The sequence below is a fragment of the Callorhinchus milii genome, unplaced genomic scaffold (assembly GCF_018977255.1).
Source record: "Callorhinchus milii isolate IMCB2004 unplaced genomic scaffold, IMCB_Cmil_1.0 Scaffold8, whole genome shotgun sequence".
Lineage (NCBI taxonomy): Eukaryota > Metazoa > Chordata > Chondrichthyes > Chimaeriformes > Callorhinchidae > Callorhinchus > Callorhinchus milii.
The window spans coordinates 1,703,934-1,715,472 of NW_024704749.1; the positions used below are offsets into that span (position 1 = coordinate 1,703,934).

Genomic DNA, 11,539 nt, shown 5'->3' on the forward strand with positions numbered 1-11,539 from the left:
TCAACAACAACTTTCAAAAGGGAATTAAAAGGAATTGGATAGGTACTTGAAAAAGAAATAATTGTAAGGATATGGAGAAAGAGCAGGAGTGGGACTGATTGGGTAGCTCTTCCAAAAAGCCGGCACAGTCACGATGGATTGAATGGTCTCCTTCTGTACTATAATATTCTATGATTCATTCTTCCAAAAGATCAACTGGCCAACAGCACAAGAAAGAGGGCTAATTACATAGTAATACACCTTAAGCAGCATTTTATTTCATCCATTCAATTGAACATTTAATTAAGGTTTGGCATTCCATCAACCTTCATTTCAATGCTGTCTAATACAATCTGGTCTTGCATTTATCAAACCCACTTGCAAACTGATTGGTAGCAGATGTTTTACAAAATTATAAACCACTTAGGTTAAAACAAACATCTGACAAAATGTGTGTTTTTCTTAAACAAAGTATCAAAACATTTTAGCAGATGCAATGCATTACCTAAAATCTGTGTGTACATTGTATAGCTCCATATAAATTAACATAGCAAAAATATTGAGCAACACAAAAGAAGCCAGTCCTCCCAGCTATCTAAGTCTAATTCATGGATGAAAAAAGTTCATTGGCTGAAAACTAGCAGACTATTATGTAATGGCTACAATACAGTCAGTCGATTGCTGACCCACGTTTGAAGTTACTGGAGTAACAACAGGGATACTGTAGTTTCTGCATGCACAGGGCGGAACGCCTGACACAAAGTCACAGCTTTTCCAATTTCCATTTATAACTTGATACGGTAATTATTTGCTTGTTCTAAAATCCGCTAGTATTTCCTTTAAAAGATCAAAATTATCTGTAAATGGTTTTTCACGGTCAAATTGCCTTGCTCTTAGCACAATTTGAGTGCGACTACAGCAAAGGGCTTAAATATCAACACAAACCAACACAACCAATGAAGACTACTGAATTTTTTTTTCTGATGGTTGTGCAGCAGATTAGAAGAGCTGTGTACAGTAGATATATTAGCATTAGGGTATATAGCATGTGATTCAAGGTGGGGGGGGCGGGAGAGAGGAAAGACCATTAGTTGTTGCTTTCTCCTGCTTCATCGTCTTGCTGATCACTTGTCCAGAGGGTGAGGTTGTCCCGTAGCAATTGCATGATGAGAGTCGAGTCCTTGTAGGAATCCTCGTTTAATGTGTCCAATTCAGCGATGGCATCATCAAAGGCTGCTTTGGCCAGGTGGCAGGCCTGCTCAGGTGCATTTTGGATCTCGTAGTAGAAGACTGAGAAGTTGAGGGCCAGCCCTAGGCGAATGGGGTGGGTTGGCTGCATCTGCTCTTTGCTGATCTCGAAAGCCTCCTTGTAGGATGCCTCGGAAGATTCGACCACACCAGCCTTCTTCTCCCCAGTGGCCACCTCAGCCAGGTAACGGTAGTAGTCGCCCTTCATTTTCAAATAAAACACTTTGCTCTCGTACTGAGAGTCGTTGCAGTTCTTTATAAGGTACTTGTCGAGAAGAGACAGAACATCGTTGCACACCGCTCCAGCTCTTTCTCGATCTTCTCCCGGTAGGCACGGACCATCTCCAGCCGCTTCTCGTTGCCGTCCGAGTTTTTCTGCTCAATGCTACTGATGACTCTCCATGATGACCGCCGGGCTCCAACCACATTCTTGTAAGCCACAGAGAGCAGGTTTCTGTCTTCATTTGACAGTGGCTCATTCAGCTCAGTCACCTGCAAGAAGTGAATAGAGATCAGATCGGCAATGGCACAATCCCTTCCCTACTCCCTTGAAGTTAAACATCTCGTGAACCTGTGGTTCATCACATTAGTCTCTCACCTTTGGCTTCCATAGGAGAGTTCAAAATAAGCAGCAAAAATGCAATCTCATTTTCAAACTAACCCCAGATCTTGCTACATGTCTCTCTTCACGTGTCTTTGTCATTACTCACCAGTCAACCAAGTTATCTTTTCACAACGTTTCGTGATAACAATGTTTGCTAAAAGAGGGGGACATTTACCATGACAACAAGACAATCATGATCCACATTATCTCTAGACCTTGCTCTAAATACCACTGCCCCTCCCTTTACAACTGAAGTTGCTATATATTCCAATAAAATTCAAATGAGTTGTGAGTTATGAATTGCACTGTACTGGTTAATAATTCCACTGGTGCCCATAATGACCCAGAAGGCAGGTTAGTATAAATTGCTAGTGTTACTTGTTAAGGATTTTACTACAATTCTAGATCCTTATTCCTAATAATGATTATGAAGGGCATGGGGGGGTGGGGGAAGAGAAGAGAACTAGGTAAGCAGGATGCATTCCTTCACGGTGCATATTCCATTCCAATAATCTCTCTGGAATTTTCATATGCATGTACAGAATTCTCAGTTGGGGTTGGATACACTTAAGCATGGGAATGGGTTTCCGCCTGTGTCAAAGCACCCAGCTGACTCCCAAAAAATTGCTTTAACCCTTTGTAATGCTGGGGTTTGGTTCCTCAGCCAAACAAAAGTGCCCATTCAAGAGTTAGAGCTTTTACTTCTTAATCATCAATATAGGCTGGAAGTATCAAGTGCAGGAGACTAGAATAATCAACCAGTTCCAGATGGCAGCAAAGCAGAATAGGAGAAAAGCTGACTGAAGCAGGTGAAATTCACATGCAACAGCTGGGGAAGATCAGAACTGAGGAATGTTTTGAGGTATCTGGCACCAAAAGACCATAAATGGAAGGCAATCTGAAATATTTTGATTAATTTGTATAACTTCAGTAGGGCTTTAGATACACTCCGACAGATTTACGGGTATCTCATCAAATTCTGTTGAAAATCCAGGACAGATTCAGAACAGTTTAAACCATTGCCACAACAGTAATTAACCCTATCTATCGCAATCAAGGAGCTGCCCAAAGATCAGAAGATCCCAACACGATAGCTGTGGGCTCGTCTTAAAACAATATTTTTGCCTCCTCACATTCTTAACCAATCTTGCCCAGTTACACATTATTCCCCAAATGAAACAAGATGTTCAACCCAGTCCCAAGTACGACATGAAATGCAACCAGCTTCAAGTATAGGGTGTATTAAAATCTAATTTTTTAAAAAATAAAACATAATTTTCCCCTTTCCCAGCTCACACATCAGCCATGTCCTGTTGTAGACCCTATACAGACTTCTGTGACTCTACAATTGTATTTATATAACTAATTCTATAATTAGGCCCAGGTTTACTGACCCCAAGGAAAGAATTTAAGGACCCTCAACCAACCTTAAGAGGGCCACAAACTGGTTCGTGGAAGACGAGGGTCAAAGTGTTCTGAATCCTATAGTCAGTATGCTGTGCCACCTAGATCATTTTTTAAAAAACACTGTACTCCCAGATAAGTTTGATAAAGGAGTGGGAAAAGCACACAGCAGCCATGGCAACAAAATGGTGAACAAGGCAATCACGTAGCATCATGACTTAGTTTATCTGTTGACCTTGGGCCATGTGGGAAGAGTGTTGATTAGTGTTGATTTCTGCAAGTGGATGAAATTTTATTATGACTGACCTGAAGAGTCGGTCACTATTGTGATCACTTTTATACAAATCACAGCAACCTGCAGATAAACATTACCACAAACTTTACACCCAGGAGTGGTTTCAGCTCATTAAAGTTAGTCCCCATAGCTGGTTATAGCTTGTTATTTTTATAGTTAGGTGTGGCAGGCATAGCTGTGAAGATTACTCTCTCACAAACATTATGTTTTTTAGGGGAATAGTTATATTGCAGGGACAAGACAAATCAAAGTAATATTTAATTTCAAAGTAGAGGTGAATTGGAACATGGCATGGTCCTTCAATCCAGCTTTCCGTCATCTCCAATTAGAAAGTGGGTATATCTTCATGACTAAGGGGTAGAATATTTCAATTTTGACACATCAATTATGTGAGATCTTATTTCTTTCCATAATAGAGAAAGACTTTTTTTTAAAAAACAAGCAACTATGGACCACTGCACATTTAACTGCATCCTTTCTTTAATACACATCATTCTAGTAGATCAGGCAATGAGACTTGTTTTTCAAGCCGACGGAGAAATCCAATAACAAGCAGGCTGGAGGTATTGAATGAATAGAAATAGCAGTCTGACTGCTTAGAACCCGAAAAACCGAAGTAGTACTGACACCATCACCTGCATACTGCTGAGGCAGACAACCTGGCAACATTGAAAGAAAATGGAAAAATGTGGTACTACATTGATTAACACAATTTCAGTCTGAAACTCTTTTACTTCCTCAATGCATCATTTTACTTTCTCACCCTGGGCTTCTCCGGTTCAGGGAATCAGCAGATGACTTGTATTCAGGTATTTGTGATAAATTCTTCATTGAGCCTAAAGGAGGTTCAAAGGCTTCACATAATTAATCTTTTCTTTCTTTTTTCTGCTCATTAAGCTTCCACTTACAGTTGTCACCCACCTGATTTTGGTGGATGGTTTAATGATCTGGATATTTCTGTTTAATGGGGAGACCAAAAGCTGAGCATTATTTGCTTTCCCATTATTTCTGATTCTTATGACATGGAGTCATTGATTATTAAGGTTATCAATAAAATGTAATGAGTACACCAAACACCAGAACTCAAGCCATGATCTATATTCTGGCTTCACTGCCGCATTCCTGTTCACAGGAGGGGACACAAAGTCAGGGTTCCCATTCACCATATCTCATCAGGGGATTCCTCTGAATGTACACATGTATCAAACACGGACAGATTTAAGGTTAATCGTGAAATAAGTACAGCTGACTGGCCTACCAACAACCACAGTCCAGATTTAACATGAATGACTACTCAGTGAGGTCAGAGTTCCAGTCAGGACCAATCTAACAGTACTCCAGCAATGAATCAATGTCAGTTTTTCTTGCTTACATTCTGCATAATCCATATATCAGCTATAATGAGACACGATACCATGATAAATGCCCAATTAACAGAGGGGATACAGCACACATTTTTAGAGCTAGCTAAACTACAATATGTGCCTCATATGTAAAATCAATTAATGTGAGCATGAAATCAGACTTGAGGGGAGTGTCATTCATATTGGTATTTAAGATTCCACGGGGTTACTCTGCCAATCGCAGGTTGGGCTGCAGAGTTCACCCTCATCAAAATCAAGTAGTATTCACATCAGCGAAACAACCAGACCATACATAGTATCAGTGGGAAACTGGCCTACAAAACCTGCCTGCAATACTCAGAAGATGCAAGGCTACTCATTTGAAAAACCTCATTCTACATTTTTTTTTGTTAGAAGCCAGTTTAAATATTCTTGAATACGATAGTGATCATATCTTCCAAGTTCCAAGAATACACAGCTATCAATATGTGCTCCAATATCAGCTCCTTTCATTTCTCCCAGACAATGTGTGACACTGACCCAATTTCTAATCTCCACTGCACAGGTGGCACTGAGTTTCAGAGCAAGAGAAAGACCAGTTCAAAGCCCAAAAACCACCACTATAACAAAAGTAACTGCACTTTCCACTGAATCCTGAGAAAGAATTTGAGACATTGAAATAAGGTACTATACCAAATGTAAGGATTATTATTATATCCAAATTGTTTGTTATAGCTTAGACATAAACATCCACATTTACAGCACACATTTAATGGTCAACTTTTAAAATTCTGGTAAGGCATCTACAACACTATTGTTATGATAACGTCTAAATTACCTTGTTTTTCCTAATCATGCCTAACATTCTGGACAATAGATGTTCTAGAAAACAGACGACAGAAACCTAGAAGCACTGTCCCTTGAGTGGACCCACTACAGTGTCTGTTATTTCGATCATTTTTCCAATGTATCTTTCCCTTATTCACCAGCTCAGTGATTTCTGGACCCTGCTCATTAGGAATCGGATTTACAATGCCCTCCCTCCCCAGCAGTAGATTAGCAAACTGCCCCGCCCAGATCAATAGAAAGTGCCTTAAAACAGGTAATCACTTCAACAACACACCTACTCCATTCTCTGAAATAAAGGTGGGCTTGTTATTCAGCAATCCAGTCTAAAGTCTACTCTGGCCTGATTAAATCACTTACTCAAGCATCAATCATCTTCCAAAAGACCATACTGCCTTCTACCAGTTCTTTGGAAAATACTGATTAATTTTGTTCACACCACTCCATCTCTGAGGGAATCTCAAGAGCAAATATCTTGCCAGGCCCTACTTTACTCCTGTACAACCAGGGACGGGAAATTAGGGGTCTAGCTATGATACTCTACCCAAGTCAATGACACAAATTTAAGTAGCATAAGGCAAAGTGTGCCAATACTAATGCCATCAGGGGGAGAAGAAAGAGGGAGAGGGAGTCTTAAGTCATCAATTATGGGAATGAGTCAGGTTGATTGCAAATCCACCCATAGCCCGTCTTCTAGTCTTCTTAATACATTCATTCCACACACTACTCCCCGTGTCATTGTATTTCAGGCACCTATATTCTATCAAAACAGATCTAAACCCTAATAATAACGCCCCACCCAAAAAGAGATTTGTATTTTTTATTTCAGTCCTACCCCTGTAAATTCCCATTCAGTTGGAACATTTGCAGGAATGTGTTCCCCTGATACAATGCCCGTTGCTCAAAGAATCCTTCAACACCAGCCAAGAAACCCACCTAGTCTCTCTCACATACTGGACTAGGAAGTTTTACCCCCCTTCCTGAACTGCACACATTCTGAAAATCATATTACCTGATGTTATAACAATGTGCTTCAAGTTAATCAGACTGACTTTAAAAATGCTGGAACCAGGCAATTCAGCTCTTGGAGTACTGAAACTGAACCAAATCTGAAATTGTTGTACAGAACGTGAAAATAAATCCTTGTTTACAGAAACTGATCCCCCAACAGATTAAATCTGAGAGTAGATGGTTGCAAGTCCCTTCAAGGCACATTACTAATTTTATCACCTCTGCTGCAGTCACCGCCCTGTCTCAGATCTCATTAACACGACCCCTCTGTCAGCTTCAATGCTACAGTGCATTTCATTAAGCTTCTGCCAATCTGCAGAACCCACCCATCCTGGTGTCCTTACGGCCACACCAATGCAGTTTTAATCACTACATGAATTCAGGAAAAGATGATGAGATAAAAAGAGTTAAATGTAACCTATTTATCTCCCTCTCGTTGAACGTCATCTATTCTAGCTGTCCAATTTCAGGTCAAAAATTTAATGGGAGGAGAGAAGAAACTCATCCCGTCATTGATTCCTACATGTTCGAGGTCCTGCAGCACTATGTAGAATATCTATAGACCACACCCATTCACTGATCCTGGATTTCAGAACAGACCAGAGCAATAGTGATTTTGACCATTAAGTAGAGCTTACAAGGGCGGGGAGAGCAGCAGAACATTTTGTTAGGTGATATTAAGAAATAACGGAACAATTCTTGTACATATGTCAACTCTCCATCGCAGGACGCAGCCCTTCTCATCGAGTGCACCAGCCTTGAAAACAGTGTAATAAAAATAAATGGGTTATACTGCAGAAGCCCACCCAAAGACTCCCCCTGATCACACAGAGCTCATCCTCCAGGTTGGGAAAAGATTGCTGTTTCATCCACTTATAAAATAGATCAACTGCTGCTGTGCGGCTCACGTTTGTTAACGTTTAAGACGGGGGGGAGGGGGGAATTATTGAGGCCAAACAATGTATCTCACTCCTTCAGAATAAAAGTTTATATCTACATGAAACCCAACGTCCACCCCCCCCACTCTCCCCATCCCACCCCCACACTCTCCCCATCCCACCCCCCACACTCTCGCCATCCCACCCCCCACACTCTCCCCATCCCACCCCCACACTCTCCCATCCCCCCCCCACACTCTCCCCATCCCACCCCCCCACCCCCCACACTCTCCCCATCCCACCCCCACACTCTCCCCCCCCACACCCCACTCGCGCACCACTTCAGTTGGGACTCACACCCGAATGAATGAATGAATGAGCGGTCTCTCCTCCCTACACCCGTCACCTTCGAAAAAGACGAAGGGCCATGAATTCAGAGTCGATTCTGTTGCCATTTCTTTGGGGTAAAAACATAAGGGCTGTGTGTGTGTGTGTGATGGGGAGTGGGTGGGGGGAGAGGACTGGGGAGCAACCAGACAGTCAAGACAGTGGCCGGGACCCGCCCGTCTCCCCTCACTCCTGCTCTCTCTCTCTCTCCCTCACACACAGAGACAACCCATCACAGACCGGACAAGGGTGGGCTTCAGCTTCCACTCACCGCTTTCATGGCCGCCGCCATGTCATCGTACCTCTCGCCTTGCTCGGCCAGTCTGGCTCTCTGCACCAGCTGCTCTCGGTCGACCATCTTGGGATACGGTGAGGCAGGGGGTGGCCGGGGCTGTGTGTGTGTGTGTGTGTGAGAGAGGAGATGGGGAGCAGACCCGCTTCTGTAGCTGTGGCTCGTGTCTGAGCGGGAAGGCGAGTGTGAGGTGTGTGTGTGTGTGTGTGAGGGTCAGTCGGCGCTGTGTAGCGGCCGCTCTGTCAGTGTGTGTGTGTGTGGCTGTGGCGGCGGCAGTAAGTGGCGCCTCTCGCTGGGCTCCGGCTTTACTAACCGAGAGCGACACACGGCGGCGCGGCGGCCCCGCCTCCAGCCCCGCCCGCCCCACAATGCACCGCAGTGCCGCAGTCGGGCATGCGCACTGCGCCGGCCAGGATCGGGCCCTTTAACGGTGACGTCATTTGCTAAATATAGCACCTTGCGGATTTTTATTTCCTTCCCCAATTTTGTTTTCTTTCCTCCCTTCCCCCCCCCCTCCTCCTCCGCCCACCGACCCCTCACTGCCAGCGGCGATGGAATGGAGGAGGCGAACAGGGAGGGGAAGGAGCCGTTACCTCACCTCTTACCCCACCCAGTGGGGCGGGCGGGCGGGCGGGGAGGGGTGGTTGGCGCGTGCCGTTGGGCGGGCGTTGGGCGGGGTGCACGAGGCAAGGGTTTGCAGGAAGTAGCCCAATATTACGCGTCGCCTGTTCGCGGGGCTGAGCAGCGGCGCGGGGGGCGAGTGAGGTGCTGCAGACACCGTGTGTGTGTGTGTGTGTGACAGACAAAGGGGGAGGGGCACACACCAACCTGGTCCAGGTTTCCATTGTCTAAAAACACGACAGGCGCGAGCCCCAAAGCCGCAACCCTCCCCCACAACAGAAACCCCACCGCTCCCTTCCCCCCCCCCCACACACACACACACACGAAAGCGTTTAAGAGCGCATGCGCGCCGGTGCGAGCGCGCCAACTCCCCCCCCCCCCCGGCCACGCCTCGCCTCCAGAGGAGAGGTGCTCCACTGCGGCTGCGCGTTGCTATGCGATCGGGAGTCCTTGCCGCAGCTGCCGGGGCGGGGAAGCGGCGCCTGTGATTGGACAGTCGCTGTCAGCCATTTTTTTTTGACCGTTTGTGCCTCATCATCTCCCGCCCGCAGCTGCCCTCAGGTCTCTCTCTGTCTGTCTGTGTCTGTTCTCAATGTGACTAACCTGACACACGGCGGTTTTTGATGAAGGAGTTTGTGGTAGTTTTCGCTTTTCTTTTTTGTTTTGTATTTTGTTTTTTGTTTTTTTTAAAAAAAGGCGATGGGTGAGGATTTTTTTTCCCCCTCGTCGGGCGGACAGTAATAATAATAATAATTATTATTTATTTAGGATGAATAATAACAACCCCATCCTCGCATTTGACACGGCGCCTCATCGCGTCTGCGTAGGCGTCTCGTCTCAAAAGCGCTTCGCGGGATGCACTGCCGAGTGGTTCCGACCGCCCGCGGGTCAGTCACCGGGGATCGAGTGACTGAATTATTATTGTGTGTGTGTGTAAAAATCACCATAGAATTACACAGCACAGGAGGAGGTCATTCAGCCCATCGTGTCTGTGTCGGCTCTTTGAAAAGAGCTTCCAAATAACCCCACTCCCCCACTCTCTCCCCATAGCCCTGATCAACCCCACTCCCCCACACTCTCCCCATAGTCCTGATCAACCCCACTCCCCCACACTCTCCCCATAGCCCTGATCAACCCCACTCCCCCGCTCTCTCCCCATAGCCCTGATCAACCCCACTCCCCCGCTCTCTCCCCATAGCCCTGATCAACCCCACTCCCCCGCGCTCTCCCCATAGCCCTGATCAACCCCACTCCCCCGCTCTCTCCCCATAGCCCTGATCAACCCCACTCCCCCACACTCTCCCCATAGCCCTGATCAACCCCACTCCCCCGCTCTCTCCCCATAGCCCTGATCAACCCCACTCCCCCGCTCTCTCCCCATAGCCCTGATCAACCCCACTCCCCCGCACTCTCCCCATAGCACTGATCAACCCCACTCCCCCGCTCTCTCCCCATAGCCCTGATCAACCGCACTCCCCCGCTCTCTCCCCATAACCCTGATCAACCCCACTTTCTCCCATAGCCCTGCAAAATGTTGGGGATATTGCCCTACATATGTTTTTTTATCTCCAGCCGCTTAGATTTGAACATCCTAACCTTAAAACATTTCCAAAATAGGTTAAAAAAAAACCAAAGCCCCAGGCAATGGTCTGGGACAAATGGTAATTCCAGCGTTTAGGCTTTTCCTTCAATTCCAGAAAATTTACACTTTTAATAGGATGTGACACCATGACCACCGCCAAGGCTTTGTTTTATGGTTCTCAGAAATATAGACAGTAAACCTCAAATTGATATTCATTTGATGTTTGGGGGTTTTATCAGGATAAACAGTTGACCCTAGTGTATTCCCTGACATTGATTTTGACCTGCTTTTAGCAAGGCTCGGATCTGGGAGGGGAGATTGTTTGGTAATGTCTTCACTCCCAATGTGTTCTTGAAAATATAATGCACTGATTTTTGGAAATTGATGTGTCTGCCTGTTTTGATTTGGGGGTATAGTAATAATAATCATCTTCAATAGTCTCAAAGCACTTTACAGATTATACTGTAAAGTGAACTGACTTTATTTTGTGGGTTATTCCCAAATAAACCCTTTTTTCCCAACACATTTTTATGGAGCAAACATAAGGGTATGTCACTTTAAGGAGGTAATCCGTCGCAGAACGAGTATGGATTGCTGCATAACCCATTTTGTTGCAACCTAGAGAAGCGAGACAAAAAATACCAATTAAAACGTGTTCTTTGCTCCACCCAGTTTGTCTCGCATTGAGTAATTCCGTTCACTATCACCAGATTTAAATGGCTTGAGGGATGATCAAACAGATAGTGATTTAAATGTATTATATCCATTCATGTATCTAATCTGCACCATTAGCACAAATGAAAATATCATGTGTTTTTATCATATTCATTAAATAGTGAATGGGGCATTGTTATCAGGGGAATGGTCTGTGGTGTGATGGTGTGTTTTAAAATAAATTGAGTGTTCGTCTGATTTTTAAAAAAAAAAGTTTAACAACTATCAGTTTTCTTATCAAATACTTATGATAAATTGCTGAGATGTTTATAGGTTTTACATAACAATGTTCCCTTATAACTTAACCAGAAACCATGGATAATGTAGAGTCAATC

The 11,539-nt window shown here is 44.6% G+C and overlaps 1 protein-coding gene across 1 annotated transcript; it reads right to left on the reverse strand.

Moving 5' to 3' along the window:
* Positions 1-235: 235 nt before the first annotated feature.
* Positions 236-8,646, reverse strand: LOC103188669 (14-3-3 protein eta). Its single transcript, XM_042337456.1, is given in 3 exon segments — positions 236-1,527; positions 1,530-1,719; positions 8,267-8,646. Coding segments are annotated over 3 exon segments (738 nt in total). The 5' UTR covers positions 8,354-8,646; the 3' UTR covers positions 236-1,066.
* Between the last annotated feature and the right edge of the window lie 2,893 nt (positions 8,647-11,539).